The 20,182-nt window shown below is 48.3% G+C and overlaps 1 protein-coding gene across 4 annotated transcripts in view; it reads left to right on the top strand.

The window, feature by feature from the left end:
• Nucleotides 1–20,182, top strand: part of LMF1 (lipase maturation factor 1) — a 110,100-nt gene that overhangs the window by 58,208 nt on the left and 31,710 nt on the right. For 3 of the 4 annotated variants that reach the window (XM_037034547.1, XM_037034546.1, XM_037034549.1), the window contains one exon: nucleotides 19,131–19,196. The exons of the other annotated variant lie outside the window; for it this stretch is intronic. In XM_037034547.1, coding sequence (XP_036890442.1) covers nucleotides 19,131–19,196 — 66 coding nt within the window. The remainder of the gene's footprint in view (nucleotides 1–19,130; nucleotides 19,197–20,182) is intronic. 4 annotated transcript variants of the gene reach the window in all.

Here is a 20,182-nt window from a genome sequence, read left to right as displayed (position 1 = left end):
CCAAAGCTGAATGGTAATTCTTCCCATGGCTGCGGGGGTCCTAACTCTGGCCAAAACTGTGAGTCTCTCCTTTACCAAGGCTGTGGGAGTCCCCACTCTGCCAAAAGTTCTCTCTGCTAAAGCGGCATGGTGATTCTCTCTCACATGGCTATGGGAGTCCCCATTCTGGCAAAAGCGTGTGGTTCTGTTCTCTCTTCAATGGCTGCTGTGTCTGCATTTAAATCCCCGCACCAATCTTCCTTTGCAGTCCCATTTCCTACTCCTTCCACAATCAGCTACACCCGCCAGCACTCCCATACCCTCCCAGCTTTACTGGGCTGCCATAGTGAGTCTGGGCAGACGTGGCCCCGTGGTGTGGAGCCAGTCATCTCCAAGCTCTCACACAGGCGCTGTAACCAGGGGGAGTTGCCTCCCGCTACATCTTGGCTGAAGTCATTCCCTTCTCCCTTGCTCAAAGTATGGCCACAGCTATTTAGCATATCTGTGAAACCAGTTAAAGGTTATAGATGTGTTAAATGACCATTCTAGAGGTTATCTGCACAACTGTTGCTATGCAAAACAACTCAATGGCCCTGCTCCATGTATCCCACTCCTCAGCTCAGGCTTGTAGGGGTGAGGACATCCCATATTTTTAATATTTCCTGGACACCCTGAGTTCTGGACCCCATTAAAAATCCTTCTTTCGGGGGCCTCCTGGCTACACCCTCCCACACAAGGACTGGCTGTGACCACTGACCACCAATCCCCATCCTCCAAGGAGGATCGGCTGTGCAGGGGCAGGGTGGTGGTGCTCCAAGGTGGTCTGTAGCCTTCCACTGGGTGCACGGGCCCTGGTGTTTCCCGGGTGGTGCAGCCCCCACCTGGGTTCTGCCCACAGCCACCATACATGAGCTGTAAAGCAATCTATGATGACTGCTACATGTGCCTGGCTTGAAGATTCCAAGGTGAAGCCAAGCTGTGAATCTCAGCTGGCTTCTGCTAGTGCTGGGCCTGGGGCCACTTAGCAAGAGGTGCAGGGTCTTGGGGCTCACTGAGGCCAGCTATGGTTTGTTTGATAGGATTTAGGAAGTTGTGAAGCATCAGCCAAGAGCAGCCATTCATATGGAAAAGTCATGGTTAACAGGTTGGGTGGGCCCATAGATTGGATGGGATGGAGTCTAAAGGGATCTCCAGAGCAGGGCAAACAGTGTCAGCCAGGTTGATGGAGTCTCAGATATGGCACCTGCCTGCTTTCTCTGTACCCCTGTGGTCTGTCAGGGGAGGGCTCAGAAAAGGAACGATGGCCTCTGCCTGCCTTTCTGTCTGGAGGAAAGCTGTCCCCCAGCTCTCGCCTTGATGCCAAACACTTCTGTTCCTCCTCGTATGCCCCTGGTGCCTTTCAAGCTGCTACCATGTGCCGGAGCACAGAGGGAGTGAGTTGGAGTAAGTGTGCATGTGAGTTCTTTAGTTCTTTATTTTTTTTTTAATATATTTTATTGATTATACCATTACAGTTCTTCTATTCCCCCCCTTCATTCCCCTCCACCCGCACCCTCCCTCCCCCACCATTCTCCCCCCCTTAGTTTATAACCACGTGTCTCAAGTTCTTTGGATTCTATATTTCCCCCACTATTCTCGCCCTCCCCCCTATCTATTTTCTACCTACCATCTATGCTATTTTCTGTACCTTCTCCCCCTTCTCCTCCTCCTACTCCCCTGTTGCTAACCCTCCATGTGTTCTTCATTTCTATGGTTCTACTCCTGATCTAGCTGTCCTCTTGGTTTGCTTTTGTTCTAGGTGTGGTTGTTAATAACTGTGAGTTTGCTGTCCTTTCACTGTTCATATTTTTCATCTTCTTTTTCTTATATAAGTCCCTTTAGCATTTCATATAATAAGGGCTTGGTGATGATGAACTCCTTGAACTTGACCTTATCTGAGAAGCACTTTATCTGTCCTTCCATTCTAAATGAAAGTTTTGCTGGATAAAGCAATCTTGGCTGTAGGTCTTTGGATTTCATGACTTGGAATACTTCTTTCCAGCCCCTTCTTGCCTGTAAGGTCTCTTTTGAGAAATCCGCTGACAGTCTGATGGGTACTCCTTTGTAGGTGACTGTCCCCTTATCCCTTGATGCTTCTAGGATTCTCTCCTTCATTTTAATCTTGGCTAATGTAATTCTGATGTGCCTTGGTGTTTTCCTTCTTGGGTCCAACTTCTTTGGCACTCTCTGAGCTTCCTGGATTTCCTGGAAGTCTATTTCCTTTGCCAGACTGGGGAAGTTCTCCTTTATTATTTGTTCAAATACGTTTTCCACTCGTGGCTGTTTCTTTCCCCCTTCTGGTACCCCTATAATTCGGATGTTGGAACATTTCAAGATGTCCTGGAGGTTCCTAAGCCTCTCCTCATTTTTTTGAATTCTCATTTCTTCCTTCCTTTCTGGTGGGATGTTTTGTTCTTCCTTCTGGTCCATTCCATTGATTTGAGTCCCAGTTTCCTTTCCATCACTATTGGTTTCCTGTGCATCTCCCTTCATTTCAATTAGTTTAGCCTTCATAAGTTCCTCTAATTTGTGACTTTGTTCCTCTAATTTGTGACTATAATCTACCAGTTCTGTGAGCATCCTGATAAATAGTGTCCTGAATTGTGCTTCTGAGAGGCTGGCAATTTCTTGGTCTCTTAGAGTTATTGGCTCTGGGACTTTGAGTTCTTCTTGCGCCATCTTTTGGGTTTTTCGTGCCTGTTCCATAGCAGGATCAGAGCCCTAAAGTGTTCACTAGAACAGGGCAACTAAGTCGCTGGGTTGTGACGCTGTATGTGGGGGCAGGGTCAAAGAGGGACTATGGCGTCCTGTCCGCCGCCTTCCGCCAGGGCTCTCACCGGTGCCGCAGTTGCTGCCGTCACCGGGCCCACGCGTTTTGTCCCACTGCATGCGAGTGTGCCACCGCCGTCAGCCCTTGCCCCCTGGGGCCTGCGTGGTCTGTCTCACTGTGCTCGAATGTGCGACCGCGGTCAGTCTGTCCCGCACCCCAGCTGGTTCCCATCTGCCTGTGCGCCTGGGTCGGGGGACCTGTCCTGCCCGACCCTGCTCGCTGCTGGCTCCGCCCCGCTTACCGTCCCCGTTGAACGGTTAGATGTAGTCGGACTTCCGTATAATTCAATTTTCTGTCCTTTGGTTGTGTCTTTGTTTCTCCAAACCTTTGTTGTATTCAAACTTGGTTGTGGGAGAAGGCACACTGTTTCCACCTATGCCTCCATCTTGGCAGAAGTAGTTCTTTAGTTCTTTAGAGGAACTGTTTGGGACTCTGGAATTTTCTTCCACCAACTTAATCCTTGCTGGTTTGTGCAGCTAGAAGTTGGGGGGAACTTATCTTTCTGGCACTTATCTCCCTGGGCTGGGGGATCTGGTGTGTGGTTGGGACTCCTTGCTCCTGAGATGTCACTCCTAGATTTTTTATCCACCACACATGGATGTGAGACCAGCCCATTCCGCATCTCTGCCCCTCCTACCTGTCTGGTTTCTTAAATCCGTAGTTGTCAGACTCCCATTCTACTTGACTTCTGACAGTTCTGAGTGATGGTTGTTTTATATTTTAGTTGTAATTTTGATGTGGTTGTGTGAGAAGGGGAGCCATGAAGTCTCACTGACCAGATTTTTAACTACCAAAGTCATGTGATGCAATTAAAGACTGAGGAACTGTCAGACCCAGGGGATGTGACAGTTAATGAGGCACCCTGCATTGCCTCTGTTACAAAAAGGACAATAATGGAAAAACTGGTGAAATCCAAGTAAGGTTGATAGTTTAATAGTATTGAATTAATAGCAACTGGTATACAGAAACTCCAGACTATTTTTCCAAGGTTTCTAAAGTCTAATAGTGTTTCAAAATAAAAAGTTAAAGAGAAATAATATGACAACTTTATGCACATAGAGCAGGTAATTCAAGGAAATGGTTGTGTTCCTTAAAAGACATAGTTTACCAGCACTGACAGAGGAAGAGACAGGAATGTGAGTAGTTCTATAAATTGAAATCATTTACACAGAGAAAGCAAAAATACCTACCCACCAAGAAAAGTCCAGGCCCAGAAGCCTTTCCTTATGAGTTCTATAAAATATTTAAGGAAGGCACTATATGAATCCTATACACGCTCATTCAGAAAGTAAAGGAGAGGGAACCCTTCCTAACTCACTTTTCTGAGACTGGCAAAGAAAAGGAAATTAGGGAACAAACTCTTCAAGAACACAGACATGAAATTCTTAAGGAGTTATCGGTGAGTGAACCCAGCAGTGCATGAAAGGCATCAAGACCACATGGGATTTTCCCCAGAACACAAGCCTGGCCGGACATGAATGAATTAGTGTAACTCACCAAATACAAGATCAAGGGAGAAAAAGATAAAATGATATGGTCATCTCAATGTAGGAAAAGTATTAGACACAATTAAATTAATTTTTAAAAATCTTGGCAAACTAAGAATGGAAGGAAATGTCCTCAACCTGATAAAAGGTTAGTATATGAACTGCCTACGGCTAACACTGCGCTTGATGGTGAAAGACTGCACGTTTCCCCGTAGGACTGGGAACAAGGCAGCGTTGTCCACTTTCATCACATCGATTTGACAGCGTATTGAAGATCTTAGCTTGTGCAACAGAGCAAGAAAAAAAAAATAGAAACCATGAAGACTGGAATGGAAGAGGGACAGCAGTCTGTATTCACAGACGAAAGGTCGTGTATGTGGGGATCAAAGGGTCCTTATAACTAGTGAATGAATTTAACCAAAGTGCAAGATGCGAAGTCAGTATTCAAAATAATATTTCTACATGCTAGCAAAATTTTGGAAAATGAAATTATAAAATATAGCAAAAATTATAATATCCCAAATGATAAATTACTTAGGAAATTTTTTTTTAAAGATTTCATTTATTTATTTATCTTTAGAGGGGAAGGAGAGGGAGAGAAACATCAATGTATGGTTGCCTTTCGTGCGTCCCCTGCTGGGAGTTGGCCTGCAGGGAACCAGCCTGCAACCCAGGCATGTGCCCTGACTGGGAATCGAACCGCGATCCTCTGGTTCACAGGCCCTGCGCTGAATCCACTGAGCTACACCAGCCAGGGCGGAAATTTTTTAAAATGTATTTATTTTTAGAGAGAGGGGAAGGGAGGGAGAAAGAAAAGGAGAGAAACATCAGTGTACAAGAAAAACATCTATTGGTTCCATCGATTGCATACCTCCAACCAGGCACCTGGCCTCCAACCCCGGAGCCTCAGCCTTTTGGTTTGTGGGGCTTCGCCCGACCCACTGAGTCACACCAATCAGGGCTACTTGGGAAACTCTGACAAGAAGTATAACACTTGTACCCAAAGGCTCCCAAACACGGCTGAGAGAACTTAAAGAGACTTAGACGGATAGACCACGTTTATGAATTGGAAGTCTCAACATTGCTCCACTGTCAGTTGTCCCCAAATTGATCTGAAGAGTTTGCGCAACCCCAAACATAATCCTAGAATGATTTTCTTCTTAGAAATTGAGGAACAGCCAAGGACCTAGGATAGCCAGGACAGTTCTGAGTAAGAGTCAAGCGGCAGGGGTAACACTGCTTGTTCGAGACTTTCCGGAAGACATTAGTCATCGAGACAGCGCAGTGTAGGCACCGGGTGGCAGCTTGTCAGTGAAGTGGTTAGGAGTCTAGAAATAGTCCCACATTGAAATCACCGTCAGATTATTTTTGGACAAGGCACAAAATCAGTTTAACTGAGAAGGAACAATCTTTCCAACAGTTTGTGCTGGGTTGCCTAGATATCTGCACAGGGTTGGACAAACCCCAACCCACACCTGACACGATTAGTTGGAGATGCACAATAAATACAAAACTGTTGCATATAACACTTCTTTTTTTTAAATAATGCACAATGTGTCTTTTTATTTTTTTATTTTATTTTTTTAAATATATTTTATTGATTATACCATTACAGTTGTTCTATTCCCCCCCTTCATTCCCCTCCACCCGCACACTCCCTCCCCCACCATTCTCCCCCCTTAGTTTATAACCACGTGTCTCAAGTTCTTTAGATTCTATATTTCCCCCACTATTCTTGCCCTCCCCCCTATCTATTTTCTACCTACTGTCTATGCTGTTTTCCGTACCTTCTCCCCCCTTTTCCTCCTCCTACTCCCCTGTTGCTAACCCTCCATGTGTTCTTCATTTCTATGGTTCCACTCCTGATCTAGCTGTCCTCTTGGTTTGCTTTTGTTCTAGGTGTGGTTGTTAATAACTGTGAGTTTGCTGTCCTTTCACTGTTCATATTTTTCATCTTCTTTTTCTTATATAAGTCCCTTTAGCATTTCATATAATAAGGGCTTGGTGATGATGAACTCCTTGAACTTGACCTTATCTGAGAAGCACTTTATCTGTCCTTCCATTCTAAATGAAAGTTTTGCTGGATAGAGCAATCTTGGCTGTAGGTCTTTGGATTTCATGACTTGGAATACTTCTTTCCAGCCCCTTCTTGCCTGTAAGGTCTCTTTTGAGAAATCCGCTGACAGTCTGATGGGTACTCCTTTGTAGGTGACTGTCCCCTTATCCCTTGCTGCTTCTAGGATTCTCTCCTTCATTTTAGTCTTGGCTAATGTAATTATGATGTGCCTTGGTGTGTTCCTTCTTGGGTCCAACTTCTTTGGCACTCTCTGAGCTTCCTGGATTTCCTGGAAGTCTATTTCCTTTGCCAGACTGGGGAAGTTCTCCTTTATTATTTGTTCAAATAAGTTTTCCACTCGTGGCTGTTTCTTTCCCCCTTCTGGTACCCCTATAATCCAGATGTTGGAACGTTTAAAGGTGTCCTGGAGGTTCCTAAGCCTCTCCTCATTTTTTTGAATTCTTCTTCATTCCTTTCTGGTTGGATGTTTCTCTCTTCCTTCTGGTCCATTCCATTGATTTGAGTCCCAATTTCCTTTCCATCGCTATTGGATTCCTGGACATCTCCCTTCATTTCAATTAGTTTAGCCTTCTTATGTTCCTCTAATTTGTGGCTATAATCAACCAGTTCTGTTAGCATCCTGATAAACAGTGTTTTGAATTGTGCTTCTGAGAGGCTGGCAATTTCTCGGTCACTGATAGTTATTGGCTCTGGGACTTTGAGTTCTTCTTGCGCCATCTTTTGGGCTGTTCGTGCCTGTTCTATAGCAGGATCGGAGCCCTAAGGTGTTCACTAGCGCAGAGCAACTAAGTCGCTGGGTTGTGACGTTGTATGTGGGGGTGGAGTCAAAGAGGAGCAATGGCGTCCTGTCTGCCGCCTGCCGTTGCGGCCCCCACTGGTGCTGCAGCTGCCACCGTCACGGGGCCCACGCGTTTCGTCCCACTGCATGCGAGTGTGCCACCGCCGTCAGCCCTTGCCCCCTGGGGCCTGCGTGGTCCGTCTCACTGTGCTCAAATGTGCGACCGCGGTCAGTCTGCCCCGCACCCCGACTGGTTCCGGGCAGCCTGCACACCTGGGTCGGGGGATCTGTCCTGCCCGACCCTGCTCCGCTGCTGGCTCCGCCCCTCTTACCGTCCCCGTTGAACGGTTAGATGTAGTCGGACTTCCATATAATTCCATTTTCTGTCCTTTGGTTGTGTCTTTGTTTCTCCAAACCTTTGTTGTATTCAAACTTGGTTGTGGGAGAAGGCACAGTGTTTCTACCTATGCCTCCATCTTGGCGGAAGAACCGCATATAACACTTCTTGAAGGTAACATAAAGAAATGTTTTTACAGTCGTGGGATAGGCAAAGATTTCTTACAATACAGTGTGAGAACATTCACTGTAAAATTAAAAAATGAATCAATTGGACTTCATCAAAATTAAAGTCTATTCTTCAAAAGACACCACTGATAATGGCAAGGCACATATTGGGAGAAAATATTCACAGTACCATTGTATCTGGCTAAAAACCTCTACCTGGGATGCATAAAGAACCCAAAAAACTCAGTAATAAAGGCAGTGCAGCACTTCACAAAGGAAGAGGCACACATAGCTGTTATAAGCACTTGAAAAACTGCTCAGCTTCAGTGGCTGTTAGGGAGATGTGGATAAGTCTACAGTGAGGTACCATTGCCTGCCCACAAGACTCAGCTAAAATTAAAGGCTGACCAAAGCAAGTATTGGAGTGTGTCTTAGTTTGCTAGGGCTGCTCGAACAAAATTCCACCGACTAGGCAGCTTAGCATTCATCTTCTCATAGTTCTGGAGGCTGGAAGTCGAAGATCAGTGTTCTGGCTGATTCCCCCATGAGGACTCTTCCTGAACTGCAGATGGCCACCCTCTTGCTGCGTCCTCAGCTGGCGCAGAGAGAAGCTCTGGTGTCTCTTCTAATAAGTGTGCAAATCCTTTTGGATCAGGTCCCCACCCTTATGACTTCATCTAACCTTAATTAGTTCAAATATAGCCACACTGAGGGGGGGGCGGGGGTCAGGAACACTAAGTCTGTAACAGCAAGGTTGTGAACAAGCAGAGTTCTGCCTTGCCCTCCTATGGGTGTGTAGTACCGCACCAGCGTTTTGGGGAAACAGTTTAGCAGTTACTTACAAAAGTAACCTTACTCTCACTCTGCCACCCAGTATTTCTACTGCTCAATATTCACCCAAGAGAAATGAAAGCATGTGCTCAAAAGATCTTTTATGCACATGCTCACAGCAGCAGCATCCACGTGCACCAAGCCCTGGAAACCAATCACAGTCTATCAACAAGAGGAAAAGCGGACACCCCACGCCAACCCCGCCCCCAAAAGGCAACCATTCAGCAATGAAGAGGAGCAAATACTCCTCACTGTGTGACAGACCTGGATGACCTCCCAGGCGTCGTGCTGAGTGGGAGAAGACAGACGGCTTGTGCACCACACGAGCCCTTGTGTAGGAGGTTCTAGAGCTGGGAGAGGCAGGGAAGCAGTTGCTTCTGGGATGCTGGGTGGGAGTGATTGGGGTACAGGAGACGTGTGAGAACTGGCAGGGTGATGAAAACGTCCTGTGTGCTGATGGGCGAGGGTCCCACAAGCATGCACATCCGCAAAGCTCAGCCACACGCTTTAGGGCAGGACAAATTGTTTTTGAAATCTAATAAGAGGTCAGCAGCAGGGGGCTTCAGGGGAGCAGAGACATCTCTTTGTGGGCAGAACTGGAGAGCAACAGACCCATCCAGAGCCAGATTTCCCTCCAAGTCCTTCCTTTGAATGCCAGGTAAAAATCACGTGGCCTCACGGCCTGGAAAGACCATCTGCTTGGCCAGAGGCTGCAGCTTGAAACAGGCCCACAGGACGCAACTTCCTGCCTGGCTCCCCGTGCCAGCTGTGGGCCTGGGCTGTGTGAGGTTGCGTGTCCTCTTTCCACTCCTCTAGTTTTTGGTGCCATGGCACCAATGTATGGGTGCCATGACAGCTCCAAACTCTCACCACATGGTGCTGGTGGAGGCAAGGTGGTCACCCACTGGTGACATGATGAGATTGGAGCTGGCGTTCACACAGCACCAGAGTGCCCCCTTGGCCCCCTCCACAGTCGGGGCTTTGTGAATTTGCATCCTGAAGCCAGACTACGCAGTGTGGAGTCACCACATCGAGGAGGTGGAGAAGCTCCGGTGACCCTGTCCTCCTACCTCAAGCTGCTGGGATGGCGGCGCAGAGCGGCTTTGTAGGCCCAGGTGACCCCATCCAGCCTCCTTCCTCAGAACAAAGACACAGGTCTGCTCAGGGCACATACCTGTGCCTTTCCACTGGAACGGGGCAAACACACACTAGACTTCTTTGGGGAGAGAGCTCTGGAATATTTCTCCGATTTTAGGCTCAATTTTCTGCTTTAAATGCATAGATTTCAGTCATATTAGAATACAGAATCTCTTTCACTTGCAGACATGGGAAAGGGCAAGCGTGTCTGAATCACCATATTTAAAGTAATAGGTTGTCTCTATGCTTTAAAAAAGTTTTCACTTTTTAATCTCAATTTTTGTAAAGACAGAATATGTGTGTGTATGACTGAGTTCATACCAGCTGAAGTTTTTACCCCAGAGCATGTCAGAGACCTGTGGCCGAGCCCAGAGCCTTTGCTTCTGAGCCGCTGTGCTGCTCGTGCAGGAGCGGACAATGGATTTTCCACGCGGTGCTTTCGGAGCTGAAGCTGCCCTTGATTATGTCATGCTGTGTAGGCTGATGCACTGTGTGCTCTGAGGGTTCAGAGCTTTCAATCGCTAAAATTCTGGGAATTGAGCCAGTGCTCTTGTTGCTGGGAGTTCTCAGACCTGGACAGGACCGAAGGGAGGCCGCGCTGTGTAACTTTGCCCCACCCCGAGAAAGTGAAGCCCAGCTCTTCTGCACCTCCCTCTTTCCGGCTCTCTGCCCCTCTGCCTGGCTTCCGTCTGGGGGCGTGTGTATGGCCGGCAGGTTTGGCAGCAGCAGATATGCAGAGCTCTTTGCTGCCATCTCCCTCTCTCCGTAGGAACATGCTTTGGCATAAGCATTACCTTGCAGAGAACGTGCAAACCTGAACGAGGGCAAGTGAAAAACTATGATGCCCAAACACTCCTCAGAGTCGGTAGTAAGGGGAGTCGACATCATGAAACCGACTGCTGATATGTGCGCTTGTGGGGTAACGGCTCCTCAACACAGCTGCTTCTGCCTGCACCGCACATGTTAGCGTGGCTTCCATTTTCCTGCATGTTCTGTCTGCAGTCCTTCCAACGTACTTTCCTGCAGTCCTCCTGATAGTAAATTGTTTTTATTGTTGATTTACATTTTAAGAGTGGCAGACCTAAGTGCCCTCAATTCTTATTGAGCAATACCACAGCTAAAATGAGCACTTTTCATTCAAGTTGCATATTTGCCATGCCAGAACAGGTCATTTTTATATGAAGTAAGTGGAGGGATACGACTGTCAACATTTAAACAAGAAACATTTAAACCTGTAGAGAATTTCTATAAGAGTTTATTTGAGCCAAGCTGACCTGTGCCAGTGAGCAAGATCTCAAATGCTCCAGAGAGTGACAGTGTCATGACCTCAAATATGCATTTGAAATCCAGGGAGATGGCGTGCGGGTAGGAGAAGGCAAGGCAGGATTAGGTCGCAGGAGGGCGAAGAAGATGATGTGCTCTTTTGAGGGTGGTTGTATTTACTTCAAAGGTGTGTTAACCTAGATGCTCAGAAACAATGGACAGGGCTTAGGGCAAAGGTAGGCCTTTTACTGAAAAAAAGTTGTGTGCCTGGGACTTGACTACCCATTGTGACCTGCCCAGTTAAGAATTTATGATCAGATCATAAGTAACCATCCTGATGGTTACTTTCCATAGAATCGGGGACGGGGTGTGTTTTGTTTTGTTTTGTTTTGTTTTCCCCACACAACTTAAAAGGAGGAACAAAGAATCAAGACATGGCGAATTCAGGCATGAGCAAGAGCCTCTGACACCTCTCAGAAGCTGATGTGAGACTCAGCGGTTCTGTCCATGCATTTCAGTGACCCCCGAGGAACCTACAGGCTGCAGAAAGCAGTGCAAGATGCTGGTACATTTTCCACGCAGGCAGCTCGAAGTCCCCAGCATCAATCGGCAGAGGCTTGACTGCTAAACACCTGTGCTGCTCACGGCTCCGTGCTCACACCTGGCTCGGCACCCTCAGTGGGACCTTGCGAAGCTCCTTGTGTGCAGACTGTCCTCCTGTCTTGTTAACACGAGACACAGAAAGCCATAACTGAAATGGAGAAAATACGGGCCCAGAGGAACTATAGTTTTCAGGTCAGAATTCAGCAGAGCTGGGAGCTGCAGCCAGGCTGTGATTGAAGGGCACCGTGAGAGAACGCTTTCCTCGAATAACTGGTAATTGTGTCCGAGATCCTGCCATAAAGAGTCACCTGGGATATTATGAAAGCTTTGGGCCAATAAATTCAACAATTTAGATGAAATGGACAAGTGCAGCTTACCAAAACTGAGACAAAAGGAAACAGGAATCTAAGTGGCTCCATACCTGTTAAATAAATTGAATTTGTAATCAAAAACCATTCCAAAAAGAAAAGCGTAGGGCCAGATGGCTTCACCAGTGAAATCTATCAAATGTTTAAGGAGGAAATAATAGCAGTCCGACACAAACTCTTTTGGAAAATAGCAGAGGAGGGAACACTTTCTGAATTGTTTTTTGTGACCAGTATTAACAGCAATACCAAAACCTGATGAGGACATCAGAATAAGAAAAACAGGGACTAATACCCTTCATGAGCAAAGGCACAGAAACCCTCTGCAAAATACCAGCAAACCACATCTGGCAATTAAAAAGTATTGTTTATCTCAGGAAAGCAAGGTGGTTTTAACATTTGAAAATCAATTAATGCAATTCTATACTAACAGAATATAGATGAAGAACCATTTTATCATCTCAAATGCAAAAAAAGAAAGAGCACACGATAGTGTCAGCACCCATTTGTAACAGTCTTAGACAGAACGTCCTCAACCTGACAGAGGCATCTGTGACGCCCCAGCTCACACCAGGTCTTCAGGGAGAGGATGAAGCTTTGACACATGGTGAGGAACCAGGCCCGGATGTCTGTTCCTCATTCTGCTCTTCAACACCGAACCAGAAGCCTTAGTGCAATAAGACAAGAAAAAGAAATGAAACTGTTATTCATAGACATGATTTGCTTGAAAAATCCAGGGGAATATAAAACAAATGAGTACCTGAATTTCACAAGGTCGATGGAAAAATAACTGTACTTCATATACTATCAAGAAATCACTAGAAAGTAAAATGAGAATACAGTCTACGGTTGTATTAAAAGCCCCCAAATACCTTATAATAAATCTGACTAAGGACGTCTAAGACATGTACATTAAAACAGCAGAACATTGCTGGTAGGAATTTAAAAGGCCTCCGTAATTGGAGAGATGCACCATGTTTGTGGGTCAGAAGACTCAGTGTTGTTAAGGTGTCTGTTTTACCCCAATTTATATGTAGACTCTAGGCAATCCCAGTGGCTGGGGTCGGGGAGAGTGTTGGGGGGAAGGGCAGAAAACAACTTGAACAACAATAAAATTCACAGTATTTACTTTTTAAAAAGCAGTTCCTATCAAACTCCCAGGGGGCTTTTTTGGAGAAATGGACGTGCCAACTCTAAAATTTACATGGAAATACAGAGAATCTTGAAAAAGAACAAAGTTGGAGGACTTATACTTCCTGATTTTACAGCTTAATTTAAAACTGAAGTTCAGTATTGATCTGAGGTGGGAAACCAGGTCAGCAGAAGAGAATGGAGTCCAGAACAGACCCACCCCGGCTGTTGATGGGGGCGAAACTAAGGTGTCGAATCAGTGGGTAAAGGGAGGTCGTTTTTTGTACACAGTGCTGAAATCATTGGATGTCTGCGTAGAAAAATAAAGTGAGCCTTCACTGTGCTTTCATCTACACTAAACTCTAATTCGAGATACATCACGGACCTGAATGTAAAAGCAAAACCATGAAGTTCTTAGAAGAAAACATAAAAGAATATCTCCCGGAAACATCTTCATACAGATACACCCAATTGATTTTCAACAAAGGCACTAAGTCAAATCATTAGGGCAAGGAAGGTAATTTTTTTATAAACATAAAAGCCAGAATCAGAATACTTTTCAAAGATAACATAGATCATTACTTTGAGGCAGACAAAAATTTCTTGGATAGGACACAAAAAAAGAGCGCTAATCGTTTAAGAAAATAATTGATAAATTGTACTTTGGCGATATTAAAATTTTCTACCATCAAAAGACACAATTAAGGAAATGAATAGGTAAGTCAGAGACTGTGAAGAATATTAGCAGTGCATAGTTCAACCCAAAATTAACATCCTGAACATACAAGATCACAGATGATAATGTAGGACCTGAAGACAGTGAAGATACAAGAGTGGAGTCAGTGCATGAGACCTCTGAGACAGCCTTCAACCCACAAGAAGGGCCGAATTGAAAACCCTGTCGGCACCCCATGCTGGTGAGCGTGCAGGGGGCTGGAATTCCTAGTGGGGCTCGTCACCAGTGGGCTGTAAGATGGTTCAGTCACACTAAAGAACAGTTGGCAGCCTCCTATAGGGTGACCCCTGGGCCTGCTCTGTGAACCAGCCTTCCGCTCCTGGGAATTCACCCACGAGAAATGAAAAACTATGTCTACACCGGCCACACACATCCGTGGTGGCCCTATTCGTAACTGCCAGACCTGGGAAGCAACCAGATGTCCATCAGCAGGAAGGATAAATTGTGATATGTGCACACTATGGACCACTGTAGAAAGGAACCAACTTCTGATGTAGCAACACAGACGAACCGTGAGGCATGCTCAGCGTGACTGGTCGGAACCCAGGGCAAGAGCACCTTGGCCCGAGTCGGTCTGTGTGGGATCCCAGAGCAGGCAGGGCTGGGCCTGGTTGCACAGCTTTCTGACCAGTAGGGCGTGGAATTGCCTGGAAGGGGGATCCAGAGAACATTCTATGGGACTGAAGTCTGTATCTTGCTTAAGGTACTAGACATCTGGTTGTATATGGTAGCCAGAACACACTGAACTGAGTACTTAAAGATTTGCGTTTTCTTTTGTGTAAATTGAAGCTCAACCCTCAGACTTCAGAGACTAGCATGAGTTTGTTTTTCACATGGAACGATCACTGTGAGGTGCAGCCCCATAAACTCCCCACACCGTGGGGATAACGAGGGACTTGGTTGTACTGATGTTAGGAGAGCCTTGTGGGCACCCCAGCCTTTGAGCACCCCAGCACTGGAGAGAAGGGCAGTTGCACAGGCCGCTGACATTCTCTTTGACAGGGGTCATGTTTGGGACGCAGTCAGGAGACAACCTTGTACAGGTGTTTGCTGGGACTAGGGGAGGCTCTGATCCCTTCTGGCAGAGTGGCAGTGAGTGCGTGCTCACCCGTGTCTGCTTGGGGCCGTAGCTGCTTGCTGCTCCAGTGTCCAAGCCCCACCTGGATCTCAGGCTGGCCGTCAGTTGCACATCTCCCACCCTGAGGTTCCAGCATCTATCTGATGAGAAGGAAGTTTTCCAGCTGAGATGGCGCTTTGACCCAGAAGCTCAACGAGTCGGCACTTGGATTTCTGCTCTTCCCCATGGAGGCCGGGGGCTGATTGGAACCGGTGACCCAGAGTGATCTTCAGCTCTTGGCTCATTCGATTGCCCCGCTGTGTGTGTCCCAGAGATGCTCCAGACACAGGGGGCACTGAAGGTTTAGTGAAGAAAATAAGGAGCTAAGTCACTAAAGAAAAACTAAGTTTGAAATCAGGAGCTCTTTCTTGGAGTCATATTACCTCCAGTAAAATTGTATTACATGTCATGAAGTAAGTGTCAGAATGCAACATGCCCCATGAAGACCCAAATCAAGCGGATGTCATTGTTATTTCCTTGGCCAGCCTGAGCCGTCCTGGGATCCCCACTCCCCAGGGAAAGCAATTATCTCAATTTGTTTTATTGCATTAGTGTGGGCAGAGCTGAAGAAAGGCGCTTTCTTCCTTCCTGCGGGAGCACTCGGGAGACCAGACCTCGGACTCCAGCCTGGGGGCAGCACGGGAATTTCTGGGAAGTGATGTCTGCAGCGTTCTGACCTATGGCCCCCAGCTGCAGCACCGGCCCCCACCCCCACCCCCACAGGCTCCAGGCTTAGCTCCTCGGCACCGTCTTGTGTCTCCATTTCCAGCCACTTGTCTCAGGACCACCTTCAGGAGGAAGGCAGCCGCTCAGCTTCTGGTGGTCTAGAAAGTTGCCCAGTCCTAAGCGCTTCCAAGGGCCTGCAACAATTCCTTCCACCCACTCCATGCAGCTCTGCTTCACAGTCTGTCTGTCACAAGCAGGTGTCACGAAGGCAATTTTCAGAGGGGCTCCAGGATTTGAGAGAAGGCAGAATAAAACATGAAGTATGACTCCCTGACCACCACACGTTGCAGTCAGAGCGATGTCTGGCTGGTTGGTTCTTAACTGCATGCACGTACCCTTGCCGTCGTGGGTGTTTTATCTTATTGCACCGACACCACCAAACTGATGCCAGAGAGTAAGAAGTGGGGCCAGGTGGTGACACTGAGTTGGCGGGGGCCCTTCAGATACAGAGACAGGTCAGTCACTGTGATTGCTAACATAATATAACATAACATACGGCACACTAAGCAGTAGCAGTCAAATGCAGCAGTCACCACATGCCCTGAGACATGGGGTCCCCCTCACAGAGCATGCAGGGTACTACCCTCACCTATTAAAGGTGAACATGGGGCCCTGTGGGCCCAGCTCAGCCCCCACAGAGAGAAGCAGCATGCTACTTGGGTCAGGGCAGAATCCAGGGTGTCTTTGCCCCCACTGGCACAGCCTTCCCATCACCCTTGAGAAGCATACCAGACACCGCTCCTGCTTATGGGAGCAATGACCTGTCCCTCTACGCTTGTGAGCTGCTCATTAGGCTCAGGGCTCCAGGGTCCACAAGGCGTCTCCTCTGTGGAAAAGGAGTAAGCAGGGACCCCGGCGGTGATAGAACAGGTGTATGTTCAAACCAAGACTCTGCGGGCAGAGCTGCCCGTGGTGCGCAGGTGCTCGTGACGAAAGGGGGCTGCTTCCCTGTGCTGTTGCTCCAGGCCTTTCTGCAGGCTTGGTAGTGCCCCCTGCGCCCCCATCAGGTGTGAGGGGTCTCGTGCAACCTTACAGAATTGGATGTTCTGTGGTGTGAGGCCTTGGAATTTCCCATTTCTGAATGGGAGTTTTTAAGATGAGTGTTCTCACACCCCGAGCTTCAGAGAGGAGCCCATCTGCAACCCTCAGACTCCTGCCTTTATGCTCCCACCTCCCACCCACTGCCTGTAAGGCCTCTGCCGCCGTGGAAAGTTCCAGCATCCTGGTGTTCCCAGTCCCAGGCGGAGAGCAGGGGTTGTATGGACAGCTGTGGGTCACTCAGCTCTTTTTGGGTCTGCATTTTAGTGACTTATCTGTGCCGGGGTTTTTTTTCTTTCAGAATTAATTTTGGGCTGAAAAAAGTCTCAAAGAAGGCTTTGTTCCTTTGACACTTACTCTGGAAGAAAAAAATTCTGTGGAAAATCTGACATCTGCATTGTAGGGAGAAATCAGTAGATGGGGAGGAATATAATTATCCTCCGCTCCTGAAAGAATGTCTCGGATTTTTAAGTGTCTTATATCAGCTTAGAGTTTGAATGACATTTTAATTATTTTGTTTTTTTTCTTCTTCGCCTGGGTTGAATCTCCAAAGAGTACCGTTCTCAGATTCTGAGGGGATGCAGGGAGTGGAGCTGTGCTCACGAGGGAGCCTTGCGTGACCTCGTGGCCAAGGTTGTCTGCAGAACGAGGGGCATCATCGGAAACGAGGGGTTTTCATCGGAAACCAGCAACTCTGCCACACGCAGGGCGGGCTGGCTGAGGTCTGGGTCATTGGCACTTTTGACTTTCCAAAGCTCCGTTTGCACGCAGACGTGACTGTACATGGCCAAATTCAGACTGGAGGTTGTCTCTGGCACTTTGTGACGTAAGCAAACCCAGTTTCCAAAAAGATGTGACTCTCTGCTTTGCAAAGTGGTTCATTCATCTTTATTCTTGGAGCACAGCGTCACGTTGGCACCACGGCTCCGTGACGTTGGCGGCAGCAGGTGCAGCTGAAGGCCAGGTGGGTTCAGCCCCACTGAGGTGTGAGGCCCATGTGGCCCCCACAAGCCCCTCCACGTTTCTCCTCCCTAGCCCTCTGGGGGTCCCTGAGTCCAACCACCCACCAGGGGCCCAGGCCAGGGGTCTGGACTGCTCTCCACCCACACCAGCTCCAGTCCCTCTGCCTGTCCTCCATCCTCCATGTTTTAGACGTGTCCAGAATCAGATATGTCCCACCTCCCAAACCGTCATTCTGCCTTGCTGGGCGCGTGGCCACCAGAGGACCCATTGGCTCACACTCTGGTCTCTGGCTCAGAGTCCTCAGCTGCCCCAGAGTTTTCCCATGTGTGAAGGTCAGTTCTCTGCACCAGCCGGTCTCGTCCACTGCCCCCAGTTGTGCAGTCAAGCACTGATCTCGGCGCCGCAGCGAGGGTGTTTCACAGACGTGGTTCATGTTTAGGGTCAGTCGACTTTAGTGCGGAATACTGTCCTGGGCAGCCTGGGTGGCACGTGGATGCATGGAGGGAGGGAGGGAGGGAGGGAGGGTGAAACTGAGGCAGTCACAGCTGCAGAAGCCACCATCACAGGAGAAAGCTGAGTTGCATTCCAGGGTTGTGTCTTTATCAGCACAGTTTCTTTCTCACTTTCTAATCCAGCTATTACATAAGAGACCAAAATTGGAACTGAATCTCTGTATCTCAAGCAATGTTTCTATTCCTGGTAGAAGAACAGTTGGTTTCTGACTTAGGAAGGAATCGTGTGGAGAGAAAGAGGATTGTTAGTGGGGAAGGGGCGGGCGTGTGAGCTGACTGCCCTCCCCGCACTGCAGGCCGGCTGTGATGTGCACGTTGCATGGCGTCCTGGAAGCTGCGCAGGGTGCAGGGGAGCTGATGGTGCTGGGGTGGCTGGCCGGCACCCCGAAGCTCGCCCACAGGCTGTTAGCAGAGTCCCTTCTCCCGGCAGCCACTCTCCCGGTGGACCAGGCAGCAAAGTAGCCACCTGGAGGAACTCCCGGGCCTGAGCACCAGGGGTCCCGGGGGCCATGAAGTAGTAGTGACCCTTTGGGGAGCTGGGTGGACGTATTGGTCCAGCCCACCTGAGCTACTGAATAGTGTGTCATCACAGCAATTGCCACATTGTCCCTTTGACATCCTCCTTGGCGTCTGTCTGTAGAAATGTGACTAAGGTTGGGTGTATGTAGCTTTGCAAACTTGTCCATTTTTAAAGCCTTCCAGTTGCTTCCCTGACACTGCTGATGCTCACAGTCTGCAAACCGAGTCATAAAGAAAGCACAGGAGGAACCGGCTGCAACAGAACACTGGCGTCCTCTCTCTCTATAGCATTTGCTGGCTTCTCATCATTACAGCCTTTGTGAAGCTTTCTTTAAATCTTATCCTTTACGTCACTTTGGGTATAAGATAAAATTTGTTGCCCCCTTAGAGTTCCTTTTAGCTTAGTTTCTCCCCCAGTAGCAGTTCTCCTGTCCCCAGGGATCCTTGCCGTTCTGGGGATTTGGTTCACGTTGCTTCTTCTCCTTGCCTTGGCAGGGTCTGATCAAGGTCCGGGGGGACCGGTGCTGGCGAGACCTCACCTGCATGGACTTCCACTACGAGGTGAGGAACGATGATATGTTGACACAGATTTCAGCCCACTGGACACTCCTTCCTGCCTCCTTTTTCTAAGAGGCAGTGTCCCGCTAGCTGAGGCCGATAGCATGGGGCCTTTTGGCCACCATGGTTGTGGGTGCGGGTCACCTGGGTGTGGGCGCCGCATCCCTCTACTGCTGTCCCCAGTCCCGCAGACCTTGGACGCCAGGCCAGGCCCCCTCCCTCCTGGAGTCTGAGCTAGCCCTTTTGGCCCTATGCCCAGCCTCCAGCCTCCGTGAATGTGGGTACAGGCATGTCTCAGCTTCTTGGAGGACAGGCCCTAGTCATACTGTGTTCAGACCCCCAGGCCCCTCCCCACCTTGACCCCGGAGTTTTGGACACACTACACCCACCACAGGGCCCAGGCCCTGGTGCAGCCCCTCTAGACACTCCTGTCTCGGCTGACTGCTGGCCTCCACATGGGAGGCTAGGGTCATTTTTCCTTAGGAATTAATTTGAGGGCACTTGGCATTGAAATGTCATTCATCTTCTCAGTAGTGTTGGCTCATCGAGTACAGAGTACATGCCTGTCAGGTGTCCATTCTCACACTGGGCTCATGTCTCTCTTGTTGGCAGCGAAAACCTTGAAGTGTCTAGAGCCCCCGCCCATCAGACAGAATGTTTTCTCATGTTCCCTGCTCGTTGCTTATGGCCCAAATACAGGAAAGTGGTTTTTATCTGCTCTTCTCTGAAAGACGGCTTGCAGACAATCTTATGCCTTCTGCTGCTCTCAGTCCCAAGTGGGTTCAGTCCTGGATGTTGCCTGAGTCCGGGGTACCTCCCGCTTCCTGCTGTGACTGTGTTGTCCCAGGTTGTGTCATCTGTTAAGCAGCCCGGGATGGAGGTGCCCGCTATGTGCTGCATTTAGGAGATGAGACTTTATTTCAGGGTGTGGAGATCACCCCACATCTCACCTAGTGTGCCTCAGAGTGGCCTCTCCTCCTACCCCAGGA

Source organism: Sturnira hondurensis, unplaced genomic scaffold (assembly GCF_014824575.4).
Source record: "Sturnira hondurensis isolate 20B ecotype Veracruz unplaced genomic scaffold, ASM1482457v3 Scaffold0022179, whole genome shotgun sequence".
Taxonomy (NCBI): Eukaryota; Metazoa; Chordata; class Mammalia; order Chiroptera; family Phyllostomidae; genus Sturnira; species Sturnira hondurensis.
Note: the sequence above shows the minus strand (reverse complement) of the source record. Positions and strands in the feature narration are given on the sequence as shown.